Here is a 21,419-nt window from a genome sequence, read left to right as displayed (position 1 = left end):
ATCGAAGAGGCCAATCCTATCAGCTGGTGTTGGACTGATATTCAGCACCAGGCGGTTTTTTAAAGTTGATTTCCTTTAAATCCTGGTGGGAGCTATAAATAGAGCAAACGCTGGCGGCGATGGGGCAAGGGGACCAATCAATTCATGCGCCTGGCGCGTGTGATTAACCAATCAGAGCAGACCATCGGCTCGGTGGTCAGTGATACGCGCGCAGATCGCGTGCGATGGTCCAATCAGAACGCGCAGAATCGTCTGTTGATGAATAATTAATGACGGATCCGGGCTCGGGTTCCACCCTGAGAGCTGGCACGCGCCTTGCTCCGCTGACATTTCAGCTCCACCTTTAACAGGGATGCTTCAGAGCACTAGCGCTGACGTTATGATTCAGTCGAGCCTTTACTTACCACTCGAAAATAAAAGCCGATTAAGTTTGCTCATTTCTAGCACCTCCGAAGACTAGCAATCAATCTGAAATTACTTCATCATATATCTTTTTTTGCAGGAACAGGGTTGCCGTATTGGATTTCTGTTTTTGCATAAAATCTTACAAACTGACACTTCAATATTAATTTGCACACGGTCCTTTGGCTTTAACCGAAGTGTTGAAATTATTGGTCTTGTGAAATTTAGAATTCACTCACTAGAATGAGCTTCAAAATACGATAGATAGCAAAGGTAATTTGGCCGTTAGGTGTTTTCCAAATGATACTCATTTTTTAGCAATAGTGCAAATGTGCCACTTCTAAATTTTAACAAATTTTAACAAATTTAGCAATTTGTAATTATTGGAGATACATGGAAGTAACAAAGCCTTCAGATTAATCTTATTGCTTTTATGGACACTATAAAGAAAATTTTTAATTGTAAATAATTCTGTAATGCTCTGCAGGGCCCAACAGACCAGTCCTCCCTCGTTTGTTAAAACATCTGTCTGTTTTTCCTATATCTTAAAGCCGAGAAAGAGAGAAAAAACAGACTAAAAAGAGTTAGACACAAATGTACAGGTTGAGGTTTTACAGGAATGCCCGTTCCACTCAGCGATGCTTAATGTAATATTTGTGTATGTGAGAGAGGGAGTAGTGAGAGAGGGAGTAGCGAGAGTGGCGTAGATATGAACTTTAGAAAATACGCCTACTTAAAATGACTTCCTAAATTACTACTTACAATTCATTATTTTAGTATGCTTGGATCCACTTTTAACATTGGACAATTGTTATTATGTTATTTCATTGTTCCAAGTTAATAGTGTGTAATTTATACGCGAACGCTCCTTTGACAAATACTGATATCGTGAGGATTAAAACTATCTTTAGCCTAGATTAAATAACCTGAGGTGAAATTGCTTTATGGAAACATGCCTCGGACAGCCTGCTCACTCGTTGAAGATTTACTATTATGTGTCTATCTGTTGAAGGCTCTTTATTTATCTCCTTGCTGCATCCAGGGGTTTTGATGAAATCCAAACCTCCGTATCACAGATCATTCCTTTCACTTAAGGCTGAATATAGCCTCACTCAGTACCACCAATGACTTTCAAATGCTATATCAGCCAAATTTGAATCCTTTTGAAAGCAACAATAGATCTTCATCTCTACGAAAATTAAGATGGGTTTATTTAGCTTAAGACAAATATTGGTTATTTGTTATATCCTTTACCATTTTCAGCATCATAGATGTACAATTAGCTGTGTGCAGACTCAGTACTATGATTCAAATGATTTTTATACAGTTATGTTTTGCTCAGTATTGGATATATATTGTAGGCACAAACATAATACAATATGGCTGTTAACAAATAGCACAAGGAAAATAAACTAATAATAGAACTTACTGCAAGTAACTGAATAGTCCAAGGCTCCAAAAATATATATTTAATTCCTGAAGGTATGTTTTATACACATTCTTACCACCAAGAGCGTTGATCCATGTTTAATTATATAAATGCTTGGTAGCTTTGGTTTTCATGAGGTCAAATCCATTAAATAAAAATGATCAAGTCTTTATGATTCAAAATTATCGGCAAGAAACTTCTTTCAATTTACTTTAAATGCTAAGTTTTTCAGTTTGAAAATCTAAATGTGCTTGTGCTTAAAACTGTCATATTTGACAATTTAACCAAAACTTGGATTCAACGTTTACTTGATTTAATGCTCTATTCCAATCTCTAATTCACATAGTTCTATTAAAAGGTTTAATTGAACAAAAACAGAGACAAATTTTAATTAATAAATTATTAATTTATATTAAAACATTGTGACTTAGAATACAATTGATCTAGAAGAATTTTATACACAACACACGAAATGTGCGTTTTACTATTTGTACTCTGCAGTATTAGCAATGGGTTTGAATCTTTCTTACAAACTATAAATCCTTAAGACAAAGCATTTTTTCCACTAAGCACGTACTTTATTTGACAATCAAAAGCTTTCTAGTTTTACTGGAAACTAAAGAAATCAAAATCCAAGTGCTATAAACAAGCATGTAGCATTATGTACATAAACTGACAAATTAAACAGTTGCCAATTTTATACATTTTGATTTCTCTAAACTGCAGTTGATCATACAATCATAAAAAAGGTTGGTTAACCATTTACCGAACTCATAATGTTGCAAAAAAAGTTGTACCTATAGTGCATGTATACACCTGGTGCCATTACTGTACAATCTACCTTGCTGTGCTTTATTAGATATTGACATACAAAACATTAAACGTGTTACTGACCTGGCCACAACCTGAATCATATGTCTTTTTCAAAGGAACCTTTGAGCAAACACTTTTGTATTTGTAAAACAAAATGATAATTAATATAAAAAGGAAGCTACAGTAATAAGGTTAGTACAACACATTTTTAATGCAAAAACCACATGCAAGAGACTATTTTTGTCTTTTGGAAGGGTTGTAGGAGATATGTTTGCAGACAATAGCAACAGACCCTCAATTAGTTACTGATCTCATTTAAAAATGTTGCCAATATATTACCAATTGAAATATATTACTGAGAAGATAATATTATCTGTTAACATATGTATATATACTAAGTGAAGAAAACTTATACACTTCCACATAACTGAACACAATTACAGTAAATTCCAAAACAATATCTATTTAAATTCCACCATATCTAAAACAAACCAGCTTTCTAATGCACCAAATCATTTTGTAATCATTCCTGCTATTTATCATTCTTGACCAAGAAAAGTTAAATAAAAAATCCTGATCTAAGCATAACATTTTGCAAAGTTATTCATTTTTTTTATCGCTTAGCAGAATAATTATTCAGAGAATAATGAATCTCTGGAAATGATTACAAGGCAATAATCTCATTGAGGGATTCAAATTATGTCATAATTTACAAGAAAAAAACAAAGCTCACTAGATCTTTAACTATCATCTGAATATCAAAAGCATTTAACCTTAACACTCTCCCAGCATATATATTATATTTTACAATATATATGTTAAAGCTACCAGAATGGTTTTATTCAATTTGGGGTTTATTTTTCTGATATCTGTGTTGGTCACCGCAGATGTTAGTATTCAATGTGTTTCATTGCAATATGTGATGCATCCCACTAAAGGATAATAATTGTGATGCAGGAACTACAAATATGTTCAGTGATCAATGGATGATTATTGTGAAATGCACATTAATTAGTGAATAACAATATCCAAGAATGATTCAAGCCAATAATCTGAAGTTTGAATGGTATTAATAATCATATCAATTAATAAGTGTCATCTGAACCCTCTTGCTGAAATTAGAGCCTTGAGGTCTCCCATGCTTCCCTTAGTTTTATAGAATTCAAGGGAGTGATTTTATTCCATTTTGTGTCCACAGCATGTACCATAAGAGAAGCCAAGAGCCAACGTGCTACATGTAGTTGATGCATGCTGACATCCACTCAGAAAAGTTAACAATTGTGATGTAATTCCTTTGAGTTTATCAAATGATAATCAATTGATCACTGGAAGTTAATAGTCATTTCACATTAAATTAAATTAATTAGCTACATTTCACATGGAAGCAGCAGAACATCTTCAAAATCCAATTACCCTTGTATATAGTTTTGCTTCAGCATTTTCTGCTCGTTAAATTTATTTGATAAATGAAGAATCAAATAGGCTGCAATACAAAGATGAGTAAATAGTCTATTTTAAGACAGCAGTTACAGACTACCTGTTGCAAGCATAAAACTGATGCAAATTTAATATTTCTTAGCTTTGAGGTTATCCTTTTTTGGATTCAACTATGTCACTTCTGCCTCTATTATACTCAAACTTCCATTACTGACCATGAATATTAATGTTTGAATCTCTAATCATGGAGTCATATGAAGGTAAAAATACAGCAATATCAAATTAATGACTAGTTGAGGTAGGGAAAGGGGAAATGGGAATGGAGTTTTTACAATGCATACAGGACTCCTTTCTTACCCAGTGCGTGAGAAGCCCAACAAGAGAGGAATCACTGCTGGATCTAGTAATGGGAAATGAACCAGAATAGATAAGTAAGCATAGGGGAACATCAAGGCAATAGCGATCATAATATAAAAAGGTTTAAAATAATGATTGAGAAAGATATAAGTAAGACAAAGACCTAAGTAATAGATTGGAAAAAAGCTAATTTTGAGGGGATGAGAATGGGACTAGGGAAGGTAAAATGGAAAAAAATGTTGACAAAGATAGAACAGCAGTGGGAAATATTTAAAACGGTGAGCAATAGAGCTCAGAAGAAATATATTCCTCTAAAAAGCAAGAACAAACTAGCCAATAATGAAACACCATGGATGAATAAAGAGATATGGGTAAAATTGAAACTAAAGAAAAAGGCATACTCTAAATACACAGACAATAAAAGAAAGGATAACAAAAGGGAATATGAAGAGGTTAGGAAAGAAGTAAAAAAAAAATTAGGAAAGCAAACTACGAAATTAAATTATCAAGGAATATAAAAAGAAATAAAGCATTCTACAGTCACTTTGGGCTCGAATTTAGCAGGCCTGCGGGTTCCCAGCGGGTGGTCCTCCGGGAGCGTGGTCAACACACTCGGCGAAATTAGTGGGTTGCCCGCGCGATCGTAGCAGGCAACACGCTAATAGGAATCAATTACCTGCTCCTCCGGGGTCCACGCTGCTGGTCTGCGCGTCAGGCAGGCTGCGCATGCGCAGTACGATCTGTCAGCTGGAGGCTCTCTAGTTAAAGGGGCAGTCCTCCACTGACAGATGCTGCAACCAATGGAACAAATTGCAGCATGGAGCAGCCCAGGGGGAAGGCTGCTCCCAGTTTAATGATGCCTCACCCCAGGTATCATCAGATGGGGTGAGGAGGAGGGGGAGGACACAGATCTTCCCCCCGGCGGGCGGGAGGAAGCGGCCTGCCTCTGCCACCAAGAAGGCCTGGCTCGAGGTGGCAGAGGGGGTCACCTGCGCCACCAACATATCGCCCACCTGCATACAGTGCAGGAAGCGCTGCAATGACCGCAGGTCAGCCACAGTGAGAACACGAAGTCTTTCCCCTACACTCCGTCTGCCACAACACTGCCCCCACCCCACATCTCCTTCGGCACCGCCAACACTACTCTGTCACATCACCCTTCATACCCACTCAAACCCCATACTCATCTTACCTCCACCTATTCACCTCGCCAGTACTCATCCTGCCACTAACACGCAACCCAATCCTCATACAATCTCATTGCTCCATCCCATACTCACCCTCTCGTGCATCTCCCTCACGGCCAGCCTCACTCAACCTGCCACCACCTGTGCTGCAGCCACAGGGCATGCATCACATATGTGCAGTAGGCAGCATAAGGCAAACGTGTCGTGAGCATGAAGGGGGTGCACAAGGGTGTCTGAGGGTTTGTCCTGGGTGTTACCTATATTGAATTTCAGAGCAACAAACAGCACACATTATATTGACACCACCACTGCCATGTCTCCGCGAATCCTGTTCGTTGTGTCCAATAATGCCCGCTCCTGGGTATCACTATGAGGACCCACCACTGATGCCACCCATCGTGTTACTGCAGAGTAGGTGCAGGTGTATTTGCAGGGCTCTTCCGCGCAGACGACTGAGAGACATCAGCGGTGTAGCCGGCTGCACCCTGGAAGGATGCGGAGGAGAAGTTGTGGAGGGCAGTGGTGACTTTGACAGCGACAGGTAAGCAGTTGGTGCTGGGGCCAGCCAGGAGCAGCTCAGCATGAAAGAGCCTGCAGATCTCCACGACTACATGTCGAGCGAATCTGCGCCTCCCTGTGCACTGCTGCTTGGAGAGGTCCGGGGAGCTGCGCCTCGGTCTGTGGACCCTGCGGCGAGGGTAGTGCCCTCTGCGATGCGTCTCTCCCTGCGGTAGCCCTCCCTCCTGCTGTGAAGGTGGGCGTGCAACAACACCGTGTTGGGGGGCTCCATGTCTCTGCGGCGGACGGCGTGGACTGCGAGGCTGCTGGGGCTGGTCATGCTGTTCGTCCTCCGAGGGTGTCCACGCACCACCCATCTGGCAGGTGTTGGTCTGAGGGGTTGTGCAGGGTAGGTGGGTGGTTCCTCGCACTAGGGCTGCGGTTTAGTGTCGGTCTGTCCTCTGGCTTGGCGGGGGGTGGTGGAGGGCAGGGGTTGCCCTATGTGACGCGGTGGCCTCCTGCGTGGGTCAGGGCTCTCCCCCGTGGAGTGCACCTTGGCACCTGCCACAGGCTGCTGGCTGCAACACGCCTGGTTGGAGAGAGACTCTTTCCCCCAGTGTGGGAAACTCACTGCCTTGAACCTAAAATCCCACACTTCCTCTTTTGACAGCTGCTTCAGCTCATTAACTGACCTCAACAAGCAAGGTATGTACTCTCAAGTGGAACCCCGCTGGCTTTAATTGCCTGCGGGATTCCCACCAGCGGGGCTTGCGCGCGCAGCCCCGCACGTCAGCGCGGTACCCGGAAGTGGGCGGGATTTCGGCGCGATCCGGTCACATGACCGGATATCGGGATTTTCGGGGCCCCCCCGCTGGAAACCCGCAGGTAACCCGACGCGAAAATCGAGCCCATAAATAACAAAGGAAAAATCCAAATAGGGATAGGGCCACTAAGGGATGCACACGATAAACTCACAGGTAATGACAGCGAAATAGCAGAAATATTGAATAGTTACTTTGCCTCAGTATGTACTAGGGAGACTAGCATGGTGGACCTGACATGAAGAGGAGATCAAAAAAGACATAAAAATATTTAAGGTAGAAAGGGAGAAGATAATTGATAAACTAAATCAAAATTAGAGAGGACAAAACCCCTGGTAAGGATGGATTGCATCTGCAATATTAAAGTAAGTTAGGGAGGAGACAGCAGAGGTACTATTACATAAACATAAAAAATCATGAGAAATGGGAATCGTGCCAGAGGACTGACAGACAGCTAATGTTATTTCTATATTTAAAAAGGGAGCTAGAACAAGTCCAGGGAACTATAGACCAATTAGCTTAATGTCGGTGGTTGGAAAGATAATGGAATCCTTACTCAAAAGATGTAATAAAAAAACATCTTGAGACTAAGAACATAAGAAATAGGAGCAAGAGTAGGCCATATGGCCCCTCGAGCCTGCTCCACCATTCAATAAGATCATGGCTGATCTTCGACCTCAACTCCACTTTCCCACCTGATCCCCATATCCCTTGATTCCACTAGAGTCCAAAAATCTATCTATCTCAGACTTGAATATACTCAATAACTCAGCATCCACAGCCCTCTGGGGTAGAGAATTCCAGAGATTCACAACCCTCTGAGTGAAGAAATTCCTCCTCATCTCCGTCCTAAATGGCCGACCCCTTATCCTGAGACTATGCCCCCTAGTTCTAGACTCTCCAGCCAGGGGAAACAACCTCTCAGCATCTACCCCGTCAAGTCCCCTCAGAATTTTGTATGTTTCAATGAGATTACTTCTCATTCTTCTAAACTCCAGAAAGTATAGGCCCATTCTACTCAATCTCTCATCATAGGACAACCCTCTCATCCCAGGAATCAACCTAGCGATCCTTTGTTGGACTGCCTCTAAGGCAAATATATCCTTCCTTAGATAAGGAGACCAAAACTGTGCACAGTACTCCAGGTGTGTATAATAAAGAATAGTCAGCATGGATTTCAGAAGGGAAAGTTATGCTTGACCAACCTCATTGAATTCTCTTAAGAAGCGACAGAAAGAGTAGACAAGGGTAATGTAGTAAATGAAATATATTTGGATTTTCAAAAGGCCTTCGATAAGGTACTGCATTGTAGGCTCATGACTAAGGTCAGAGCATGTGGAGTCAAGGGACCCATAGCAGAATAGATAGCAAGTTGGCTACAAACCAAAAAACAGAGAGTAGGGGCTACTCAGACTGGCAAAAGGTGGGAAGTGGTGTTCCACAGGGATCGGTGCTGGGACCACTGTTGTTCACAACTTACATTAACAATTTGGATTCAAGAATCGGAAGTACAATTTTGAAATTTGCAGATGACACCAAGTTGGGGGGGGTATAGTTAATACAAAGGAAGAATGCATCAAAATGCAAGAGGACATTAATAAACTTGCAAATGGGTGTGTAATTGGCAAATGAATTTCAACAGATAATTGTGAGTTGGTACATTTGGGAGGAAGAATAAGGAGGCCACATACTGCTTGGATAATAAGAGTCTAAATGGGAAGGAGCAGCAAAGGGATCTAGGGGTGCAGATACACCAATCACTAAAAGTAACGACGCAGGTTAATAAGGCTATGAAAAAGGCAAATCAAGCACTGGGGTTCATTTCTAGAGGGATAGAATTGAAAACCAGAGAAGTTATATTAAACTTGTACAGAACCTTGGTTAGACCACACTTGGAGTACTGTGTACAGTTCTGGTCTCCATATTATAGAAAGGATATAGGTGCATTGGGGAGGCTCTAAAAATGATTCACAAGGATAATACCAGAACTGAGAAGATATACTTATCAGGAAATGCTGAACAGGCTGGGGGTCTTCTTTCTAGAAAAGAGAAGGCTGAGGGGAGGTCTTTAAGATAATGAAAGGGTTTGATAGGGTAAACATAGATAAAATGTTTCCACGTGTGGGGGAGTCCAAAACTAGAGGCTATAAATATAAAACAGTCGCTAATAAATCCAACAGGGAATTCAGGAGAAACTTCTTTACCCAAAGAATGATAAGAATGTTGAATGCGCTACCACAAGGAGTAGTTGAGGTAAATAGCATAGACGCATTTAAGGGGAAACCAGATATGCACATGGGGGAGAAAGGAATAGAAGGGTATATTGATAGGGTTAGATGAAGTAGGGAGGAAGGAGGAAGGAGGCTCATGTGGTACATAAACGCCGGCATAGACCAGTTGGGCCAAATGGCCTGTTTCCATGTTGCAGTTTCGATGTAACTCAATAATGATGTAGCAAAGGTAAATATATAATGATTGGGTAGGTAGATTTGGCAAATGGTCTGTTTATGATGCAAACAAATAAACAATGTAATCACCAGAGTGTTACATAAAAAAATTATATATTTCTCATATCTGATCAAATACATGCATTATAACCATTGCCTGACCATAATACTATATATCCCTTCCACATTATGTGATTACCGCCAGAATCACTACCTATGAATAATCATGTGTTGAATATTATGAGTCCCAAGTGATAATTCACAAGTTTAAAGATCGCTTGTTAAATGATATAATGCTCACAGATAGCATGGAGAAAATTAATTGATCCTCTGGCTGATGATAATTCTTAGATCAAACAGATAAATCATTACAACTAGGTAACTATTAAACTGATGGTTTCATATCCCACTAATGAGCAATGCTGCTTGTACTCTACATAGTCTTATATTAGAATTGCACACTTAACATATTTTATACAGACACCAATTAAGTTTTTAATATAAATACTACATAATAGAACAGTTATGTACAAGAAAATAGATTTTGGACTATATTCTGGCAGATTGTGGAGTTTATGCATGAAGATGACTTAATTAATGTCTTGTCTAATTCATTTTGCTAACAATACTTTTAAATATTTCCCGATTGCACCCAAAGTGGAAACTCCACCCTGTACTGTTTGAAACAACTACAAAAGAATGCACTTATGTAAAAATTGTGTTATTCTGAAATAAAACTGCTTGAGTTGGGTGTTTTAATGAGAGTTCAATAGGAATCTGTTTATTATTGAAAGAACAGTAATGAAGATAAGGGAAGCCTGATGTTTCAATAATATTTTTCATTTCCATATGTTGAGATATGTCAGTTATTTTCAAAAGCTTACATCAACTCTCTCAAATAACACAATACACAAAGCTCAGGGCCTAGGTGGCATAGTGGAACAGAAGACTGTCAATTCTGGAACCTGGTTTGAATTCAGGCTAAATTGACCGGATGAAAACTTCTGGTTACTGATGGCTATGAATTCCTTAGAGAAATTAGGTGGTATCAGTGACTCAGTGGGTAGCAATCTCGCCTCTGAGTTAGAAGGTTGTGGGTTCAAGTCCCACTTCGGAGACTTGAGCCCATGATCCAGGTTAAATCAAAGCCTTCTCAGGTGGATGTAAAAGATCCCATGGTATTAGTTTGTAGAAAAGCTGGGGACTTCTCCCCAGTGTCCTGGTCAATATTTATCCTTTCATCCAACATCAATCATTAAAACAGATGATCTGGTATTATCTCATTTGTGTTTGCGGGACCTTGCTGTGTGCAAATCGGCTGCTGCATTTCCTACATTACAACAATGATTACACTTCAAAAGTACTTAATTGGCTGTAAAGCGCTTTGGGATGTCCTTTGGTCGTGGAAGGCGCTATATAAATGCAAGTCTTATTTTATTTTAAAATAATATTTTCCAGTTCCTAGTGGGTTACATCTGGAACAGCAACAAACCGGCTGTTATTCTACTAAGACACATGTTCCTATGTTCCTACTATCTCATCCGCACTTATATAACAGGAAGTACTCTTTTGAGGTTAAGGCGCACTGTTGGGACAGAGTAAATCAATTTTACCCCGTGTCAAACCTGTGCTGTACCTGATCTGGAAGCAAGATACTGAAAGTGCTTGCAAAAAGTCCTCAGTTCTGATATCTCTTGATCAGCATAAACAAATGGATAAAGTGCACAATAACACAGTTACAAGCAACGTTTGATTAAAAGTGCATATTATTGTTACATAATTGGTACAACTGTCTCAGGAATATGTTATAAAAATAGTAGCTTGATTATGCCTTGCTCATACTAATCACTTAAGAACACATTTAGTTTTAACCACTGTAATAGCAAAACATTTTCTATATTGTTAAAAATACAACAAACTTTCAATCAGTAAATTGTAAAAATGCAGCAACTCCAATGCAATACTTATAACAGGTACTATTATTTTATATGCCTTTACTATGCAGAACTTCCATGCAACATGTAAAGGTAAGTTAACAGTAATATCTAAAGCATCATCATTATCAGAAACACAATTATTTGTGCCTAAGAACTCCACTAGGTTCATCCCAATCACAGATTTGAAACCTTCTTTTCACTACAAATCTTAGTTTAGGTCTGAAAAACTATGCAGTTCAAGTAATAATCTGTTGATTATGCATAATAAATGTTCACAATTTTGTAACAATTTTAAGCAAAAAAGTACACATTAAAAAGAGTTTAGCCATGACTTTTAAGGAAACAAATTTCAAACAACTTCAAAAACAAATTATGCTTATTCTGAAAAATTGTATACATAAAGAGATAGGATAAGTGAAAGAGTTAAACATTATAAATATTGTATTATGAAAAAGAAAGATTTTCACTTAATTCCGCCATATAGCATTCCCTGATCAAGAGAGTAGATACACAATCTTCTCAAAAGGCCTCTTCTTAATCTGATCTTGAATCCAACGACTAGAACACCTTCAACACCCTCCAGAATGTCCTGCCTCCCTGCAGGAAAATGCTAAACCATGACTTGTGCTGTCTTCATCTCGGCATAGCCCAGACCAGGAATTTACCATGGGAAGAATCTGGGACACAAACCCAGACTGACTAATCAATGCAAAGTTATTGGTACAGTTATTGGGAACCTATTGTATCATTTGCCTGCTACCTAGTATGGTATTACAAATTCATTTCCTCCCCTATTTTTTGGTATATTTTGTCTCACTATTTGCTTCTCTTCTCACTTCTCCCCTGTCCTATTTGACAAATGTGGTGGTACATTTTTCTAACTGATTTACTATGAATTGAGATGGTTCATCTACAATAATTGTCTTTTTCCATCCAGTTTTTTCTCCTCTTGTCCTGACAACTGTGACTTGTGTTAGTTTGCAGGTCTACAGATACTGCTGTCCCCCAGTACTACACCCAAGTGGCTATTCTTCATGTATGAAGCTAAGCAGCAAGTGTACCAGCTGGTTATTTTACCAGGAAGAAAATCACAGATGAGCCTGATTATATCCTGCCACTTGGTCTAGCATTTTCTGATCTTGTAATCACCGGACAGCCACAAATCTCTGGCTTGCTAGATGTGGGTGGGTGGGGCGTGGGGTAGTCATTCAATAACAATGCAGACTGGCTGACTTTTCCATCCTATGGACACTGGGCCAATTGTAATAGCCTCTTCAATGGCCTGGCTGAGATTAGCTACCATTTATTTGGGGTCTAATTTGGGGGTTTCCTGATCTCATCACCACTATGTGCAGAGGGGATGGATGTTCCAAAAAATGCCAGTTTTTCCTTTATATATATATAAAGGAAAACTGGCATTTTATGCCATTTTATATATATATATATATATAACATATTTAAATGTTTTTATTGCAGTAACAATTTTTTTTGTTTTGACCTATAATTAGAATATAAAACATACAAACAAAATCTGATAAATCAGTAATATGATCGACTCATTATATTCATTCATGTAACTGGATGATTTCTGTACTGTTACACAATTTTTCTTTTTATTATACTACAATAGCTAATCATGTATCAGAAATATCAGTGAAGCACTATTATTTTACATACACCTCAGTCTGCACCCAAATTAGCCCCATCACATCCACCATTTCCACATCAATCTGGATAATTCTCCTCACGTCATATCCTCCTCATATCTCCTCCTTTTATGGGTACTGTTAATACAGTACACCCCACAACTTGCATTTTAATGGTATAGAAATTTTGTGCAGAACTGCAAGAATGAATCCAAAATGGCCTACTGGATTTACATTGTAAGGTGTTTGTGCTGTATTACTGGATTACCTTAAATTCTTTTTTTACTTTCTAATGAATGTATCTAGAATAAAAAGAACAAAACATTAATAAGAACAAACAAATGTAAAACCTTTCCATTTTTCAAATTTATTATTTCTCTGCTTTGACGGTTCTTTTGTTCCTAACTTGTCTGGATGAGTGCAGCTCCAACATCACTCAAGAAGCTCGACACCATCCAGGACAAAGCAGCCTGCTTGATTGGCACCCCTTCCACCACCCTAAACATTCACTCTCTTCACCACCGGTGCACCGTGGCTGCAGTGTGTACCATCCACAGGATGCACTGCAGCAACTCGCCAAGGCTTCTTCGACAGCACCTCCCAAACCCGCGACCTCTACCACCTAGAAGGACAAGGGCAGCAGGCACGTGGGAGCAACACCCACCTGCATGTTTCCCTCCAAGTCATATATCATCCCGACTTGGAAATATATCGCCGTTCCTTCATCGTCGCTGGGTCAAAATCCTGGAACTCCCTTCCTAACAGCACTGTGGGAGAACCTTCACCACACGGATTGCAGCGGTTCAAGAAGGCGACTCACCACCACCTTCTCAAGGGCAATTAGGGATGGGCAATAAATGCTGGCCTTACCAGCGACCCCACATCCCATGAACGAATAAAAAAAAACTTTAGATTTCCAGTTTCTTTCTCCAGCCATATACGTGTTACCAACTAAGAGAACTGACACATGACTTTCTGTTAGGACTCTGGCTAGATGCTGTCACCTTCCACTAGGAGGTGACCAATGGTGACATGGTTGATTTACCATTGTATTTTTCCTACCACCTTTTGAACATGCACTTCACCTGGCTGGCTGGCTCTCCCCCTCCCCCCAATATCCCAGTCGAAATTAGGAGCTCACTATCAGAGTACAAATCCACTTTAGATTTGTTCCTGCAGCTCTACATACAATTTCTATACCATTAAAATGCAAAAATAATTAAAATACATATTGTAGTGCAGGATCAAGCACTACATTTAATTTGTTAGATTTAATAAAGTTGGCCACATAATATCTATTATCATAAAGTCACTTCTTTCTATAATATTACATATTAAAGCTATATTGCCCATAATTTGGTCCATAAGTACTATTGAACATTGAACATAAAAGCAGTTATTAATCAAAACTGAAATATAAGCACAGGCCTTTTTTATGTACTAGGCAGACTTTTCTATCTCTCTTCCCCCCACTCCCTCACCCAAAGAAGGAACTGGCAAATTCATTAGTTATCTCCCAGATAGATAACGGATACAATATGTATGATCTATATCCATTTTTCTTCCCAAATAGAATTTTGTTGCAGTAAAGTTTAGTGTAATGATATAATTATATGAGTAATATAGAATTAGAAAGCAAGTACATTAAAATAAACTAATCAAACTTTCTACTTAATATCTCAAAAACATAAGATATATGTATTTCTATTTCTATAGCTTTTTAAGTTTTGATGGAGAATATTGATTTCAATATAATTCTAGTTAAATATAGCTTCATAGAAGCAATTTTTAGACCGGGTGAGTCTAACCAACCTGGGTCACTTATAAAATACACTGCCTAACAGGAAAAACAAAATCTTCATATTCACATGTTATTAACTGATTCAAGCAGTATTTGGCCTGTGGCATTGATATGGACTGTAATGTTGCATATACTTTTAATAATTATAAGCAACTGTACAAATTTAGCAACACAACCTAATTAGTTGATAATCCTCTAGGCCATTTTACTGAATCAGCTCCATAATTTTGAATCAAATTCAGTAATTCAATATTCATGCAATGTTCTGCTTTTTCATTTTTTTGGAGAAAACTTTTTCAAAGTTATCTTGTTTTAGTTGCAAACGAATACTGTACAATCCAAATAGAGAAAAATGCCTTCAGGAAAAGTAACTTGATGTATGATGTGAATAAAAACTGTGGTATTATTTAAAAATAATTTCCATGTGTGCAAATTGAATGATGGGTGCAGTTGTAATTCATTCTTTCGTGGCCCTCAATCTATACTATTCACTACTGATGGTATATTCCGTATATTTTTATATTAGTGTTAAGAAACAGAGGCAGATTTTTCAAAATTCTCTTTTCACACATTTTTGTCACAATTCATCTCAGAATGAGCAATGAGAAAAATGCAATTTTTACCTTTTTGGTATTTAGCTGAGATGTGATGCAAATATTGAAAGAATGAATGAAAATAGTGGCAATCAATCAAAAAATGCAACAGATATATGTTAATGACACAAATTCTTCATTTCAAAAGCATTTATAACAGATTTCTGTGAAAATCAGGGGCAAACACATGCCAGGGAAGTTAAATAAAAGGTCTATTTAAACTTCACAGAGGAGGAAATTGTAAGCGCATAAGAGGCAATAATAAGAACAGTTCACTAACTGGGCATACCGTGATACAATCATGAAAAGGGAACAAAGCTGTTTATCAGCATTATGACAAGGTGTTCTAAATAACATAATTAAGCTGTCAGGGTGCTACTGTACTCTACTGTAGTCCATTCAACATTGGTATCACATCCATTGATGTGACAACAATGTCAGACCAGCAGCATTTTATGAAATGCAATCTTGCAGTCCAATGGTAGCACAACACTCTAAGAGATGCCATATTCCACACAATGATTTTGTAGGCATCTCCAAACAACAAAATCACCACAGGATTAGAATGCTAACACTACATATTCCTAATATCACTGCAATTACTTCTCACAGACTTCAGTCTTTGGAGAAGGTGAGTGAAATTAGCTATATCTTTCAAAATGGCAGGAATAGTGTTAGTTATATTAAAGTGTGTTGGTAATAATATTTATTACCAACAAACAACATTATGATCTGGAAATATTAAAAATCGATGAAACTCAATTCTTCATTTACACTTTCAACCATTTTAATATGCTGAAAATCTGAAGTAACAAATTTTTTCCTTAAGTAACTATGTAAAAGGCGCCATATAAGTGCAAGTTGTTATTGTTGATGGGAAAATTAGTTTGAAAATTAACATATGGGTTTTCTACATGTATCAGATTTTGAAATAACGTGTTTTTGTCACATAGCCTGGAGCTTCATGAATATCTAGGGCTGAAAACACATCAGTCACAAATCTATCATATTTTATAGACAGACCAAAGTGTGACTATGTTTGACATGGCAAATGCTTTAAAAATCAAACCCGTTGTTCTAATGATATACCAGTACTGGTCGCGGGCACCAGGCAGCTTTACTTTATCTTCTTAGTGAAGTGAACCATGTTGCTTGTTTAAAAGGCCAAAGTAGACATGAAGATACATGCCCAGGACGGAGCAAACTGTTATCATGTGCAACTTGTTTTCTGTGAAAGTTATAAATATTTTTAGTTATCACTAAAGCAATTAGAAACAATAATAACCAAGAATCTCAAATGTAGTTTTACAATCTCTACAAAGTTAGAACTAGCTCAAATAAATCAAACATTGGAATATTACATATCAAGTAATTTGTGGCTGTACTGTGTCATTTTGATGGACCTTTTACTGGTCAGGATAGTACTGCCATATATTACTGACTACATTCTTTCTTAATCAGCAAAAGTACACCAACATTGGGGGTTGGTTTATTTTAAATAAATCAATTATTAAACATATGAAAATTACTTGAAATTTACAAGGCGATTGACAGTACACAATCTTAAGTAACTGTACAGCTAGAGTTTCTGAACAATCTGACAGATTCTGCAAACACAATTTGCTCTATCTCTTATACAGGAGACTGCTGCCCCCTAGCTAACCCACACAATTTTATCATCAGATACACAGCACTGAGCTGCTAACAGAACACAGGTTTAAAAATTACTCATATACTATATCTGAAACTTTTTATACATGAACAGAATTTCAGCAAATTATATCACCAGATAAATCAACTATTTTAAGTTGTGCTTCATAGAAAATATTTCTAAAAATTCTCAATAAAGTATATGGACTAAAAAATGATCATCTCATCAGATACTGCCAGTTGATAATGAACAGTAGATTTTGTAATTTTATTTTACTCATAATACAGTGAAACTAGTTTATTGTCATACCATTTATATTATAAAATTGCTAAATCTAACACTGTTTCTATTACTTTCTCTAAAATGCATAATTTTGTACCATTATAGAGCCCATGTAATATACATTTTTCTAGTTTGAAGCATCTCAGTTAGACATAAGTAACTAAGCAGCACATGTAAATCCACACAAACCTTTTCACACTAGGCTAATAAGAGAATACTCTCTGACTATCTTAATAACCTTAGAAACATATTAGGAGATCATTAGTTCTGGTATTAAGTCAGCCATCTTTCTAATTTCATCTTATATCCTTATGATATGAACTGTTTCAATTCATATTTTCTTTGATTGCTTTTCTTTTTGTTTCTTTTATTTCTAATAATTTGATTTCAACTTTTCATTTGTTTGGTGAACACTGCTTACTGTCATAGTCTACTTAATATCTAAAGATGAGCTGGGGATTAGCCACTTCTTCAGCAGGCATTACTCCCCGTACTCTTGCATGTATCTTTATGGCCAGGATTGCGGCAGTAATGGCGGACGCCTAGAAAGGTCACCTGTCCACTATTTTGGGTTGTGAATGGTTCATAGGGCAGAGTAAGAGGGAATGGACAGGGAGGGAGGGAGGGAAATAACTAAACTGGGGATAAAGATGTATATGTTCTTACATCAGAAACATAGATGGCAAACTGGGTATAATAATATGAGAGTTCCACTCTATTTAGAATTGTGTGGGATCCTGTAACCAGAATGTGCATGTGATTGTTAATTTTCTAGATATTAGTGAGCAATGTAATCAGATTGATCCAACAAGACTTATAACTGCATGTAGCAAATCATTTTGAAAAGAAATTAACTTACAATGTTCAGAAACTCACATTTCATAGGGCTGCAGTTTAATTAGGTTCAGAGGAAAGAAGAAGGACTGCTACAACCTCTCTCATTTTGTGGCGTGCATACGCATTGTGCAGTTTGTTGAGCAGCTGTACCACTCAGTGGCAATCCAGATAAAGTCTTAGCTGATAAGCTACATGTGCTTGTCCTCCGCATCTGCTCAGGTATGAAGGTTGACATGGTCAAATTAGTGTTCCTGAAATCACTAAATTGTTCCAGACTTTCACCAGCCGGCATCATAGATAGTTCAAAAGAATTTAAGTCTACGAATGATGGTGAAAATTTAAGAGAATTCTCATCTGCTTTAGAGAGGTTGTCTGAATGTTGCTGAAACTGATCAATTTCAATTTCCTTGTCCTCCTGCAATTTAGACAAAGAAAAAAAAAACAATTAACAAAACATTACTTTAGCATTAATTGTTTAAAACAATTCTGAATAATCACTGAAAAAGTTAAAAATGCCTGGAGCTTAACATTAGCAAGTAATGGACAAGGGGGAAGGATTCTGAGGTTGTCAGTTTGGTGGCATGATTGCTTTCTGATTCAGTCTGTCAGCAAGCCTGTGATGCGTAGTTCTCTCCCACAGTTCGGTTATTCTACATACAACTTCAGATGTGTAAGGGCTGAGTTTAGTAACACAGATTGGGGCACTAATAAGGCGAGAAAAAAAAACAGTTTCAACATCAAATATATGCTGTGTGTGCTCTGGAACTTTGAGGTTAGCAAAGCAGTGGTTCTAGATAGGCTGAAAGTACTGAAAGCCAATAAATCCCCCAGGACAGGTGAACGGTGCTCCATAGTACTTAGAGAAACAGGGGAGACTTGTAAAGCACAGAGTCATGTTGAGAAAGTCAATGATCATTGGGGAGGTTCTAGTAGACTGGAAATGGGCAAGCACAGTTGCTATATGTTAGCGGATTTCTCCATTACTGTCGCAACTATGGGTTGTTAATCCATCAACAATAACGTCCGCTTGATTCTAGCATGAGTGGTTATAAAATAGCAATTTTATTAGATTGAGTTACAATAGAGTTGCACTACAGCTGTCTTCAACATTACATTCAACAGTATTATAGTTATAATACAACTGTCTACAGATTACATTAAATGACAAGCAATCAATACAACCTGATGGACTTCCGACCGTACCCTCTTGAGAGCTCGCACTTTTGGGAGGGAGCATGCCCTATCTTTATACTATCCGGCTGCGTTATTCTGTACATAAGCACCGCTGGTCTTATCTCATGGTCGTAAGTCCTCCCACCATGCTGACTTAGCAACTCAAGATAAGATGTTTTACATAATGTAGCTAATGACCTCAACCTCCACCTCTGTTTACAAGCTGTTATGTTCCTCTGATGAATGCGTCCTTCTTATTTGAGTATAGCCCTCCTTATTCAGCCTAGCACAGCCCCAACAATGTCGGTTTTGTAGCAACCACATTTCTTTTGGTGTACACCACCTTCTGACGTTAATGTTATCTATTCTATGGTCTCCCTGATGTTCTGCTGTGTGAGCTGTCCTTGTTCTTAGAGATGCTGAACCTTTGCCCTCCTATTTTCTACACTTGTTTTAAACCATATTCTTACACTATATTCAAGGGTAATGGAGTCATGTCTGGCAACCAGAGACTCATTAGCCCAACCTCAATAATTGGAAAAATAACAGAATCAATAATCAAAAACAAAATGGAAGAGTACTTGTATCAAAATAGTCTAATAAATTATAGTCAACATGGCTTCAAAGTAGGTTGAATTTATCTGAGCAAGCTCAGACTTTTATTTTGAGGAAGTGATATTCCAGACTAATAGGGAGTAGCCATGTTACATAGTCTACCTAGACTAGTAAAAGACTTTTATTAAAGTATCACATGAAAGACTCTTTTATAAACTAAGGACAGAGGGTAAGGGTAAGATATTAATGTGGATTAGTAACTGGCTGAAGGGAAAAAAACAGAGGGTCATAATAGGAGTTAGGTGAAAATTGGGGGGAGGCACGGAGTGAGATTTCCTAGAGCTTCATGTTGAGGCTCCTTCTTTCAAATTACATGGATTTTCAGTCTCAATGCATCATATTTAATTTTCCAGTGATGCATAGTGAATGTGAATTTGGATGCAGAAGAGACAGCCAAGACTTTACAAAGAGAAGCTGATTCGGAACAAATGATTGGGGTTTGACGCCAGAGTTATACTGCTACCTTTGTGTCAGTGTGCCCCCAAATGTTTATCATTGAAACAATTGTGGCCATATAATTACAGATCTTATCATCAGTCTATCCATCTGTTGTGTTCTGCGTTAGGGCAGGTCCTAACTCAAGTCTTACACACGAGATTCTTGAGCTACTTAATAGGGAAAGTAGCTGAGGTCGTTTCCTGTTGCCTTCCTCACAGTTTTTTTAAATCTTTGGAGTACCTTCTCCTAGAGTGCAATCAAGGTCAAAGAGCCCTACTTACCCTTTACGACGGGGGTGCCACCCGCACCCATCAGATGCAAGTACCCTTCTGGATGTCAGACTAGTACTTATCGTTAGTATACATTTGAAAATTAATTAGCATCACTGATAAAGAAGTGTGGGGGTATCAATGTGCTCAACAATGTGAGGGAGCTGCATTATCATCAGTTAGTAATTAAAGGTGGTTCAATATTTATCATCATTTTAGTGCAGTATTTTAATTTAGCTCTCTCACAATATCAGGTTCATTAACTTCTCAGAGGATTTCAGGGGTACTCATTGTTTAAACAAAAACGATCCATAAAATAAACAGAAATAGATAATGCAAAACAAAAGGGTGGTAAGATAACTACCAATCTTCAATAATTTTGATTTTTAAAAGATAGACTGAGGGGGTCCCTTTTTAAATCAGAAAAAAATGAAAATCTAATTTCATTGCATCATAACTGTAAATGGATTCTAGTGTGATTACTTAATTTGTGTATTCATGTCCACATATACTTACAACACCAGGTTATAGTCCAACAGCTTTATTTGAAATCACAAGCTTTCGGAGGCTTCCTCCTTGGTCAGGTAGAAATTGGGAAGGAGGAAGGAGGAAGCCTCCGAAAGCTTGTGATTTCAAATAAAGCTGTTGGACTATAACCTGGTGTTGTAAGACTCCTTACATTTGTCCACCCCAGTCCATCACCGGCATCTCCACATCACATATACTTAATCTTTGCAATTTACTGTAGAAACAGGCTAGTCTTTTGAGAGATCTGAAATTTAAGTA

The 21,419-nt window shown here is 38.1% G+C and overlaps 1 protein-coding gene across 3 annotated transcripts in view; it reads right to left on the bottom strand.

Moving 5' to 3' along the window:
• Positions 1 to 15,510: 15,510 nt before the first annotated feature.
• LOC137332471 (glutamate receptor ionotropic, delta-2-like) overlaps positions 15,511 to 21,419 on the bottom strand; it is a 366,170-nt gene continuing 360,261 nt past the window's right edge. For all 3 annotated transcript variants that reach the window (XM_067996343.1, XM_067996344.1, XM_067996345.1), the window contains exon 16: positions 15,511 to 18,553. In XM_067996343.1, coding sequence (XP_067852444.1) covers positions 18,206 to 18,553 — 348 coding nt within the window. In that variant the 3' untranslated portion in view covers positions 15,511 to 18,205. The remainder of the gene's footprint in view (positions 18,554 to 21,419) is intronic.

Source organism: Heptranchias perlo, chromosome 14, assembly GCF_035084215.1.
Source record: "Heptranchias perlo isolate sHepPer1 chromosome 14, sHepPer1.hap1, whole genome shotgun sequence".
Taxonomy (NCBI): Eukaryota; Metazoa; Chordata; class Chondrichthyes; order Hexanchiformes; family Hexanchidae; genus Heptranchias; species Heptranchias perlo.
This window is presented reverse-complemented; position numbering and strand designations above follow the sequence as displayed.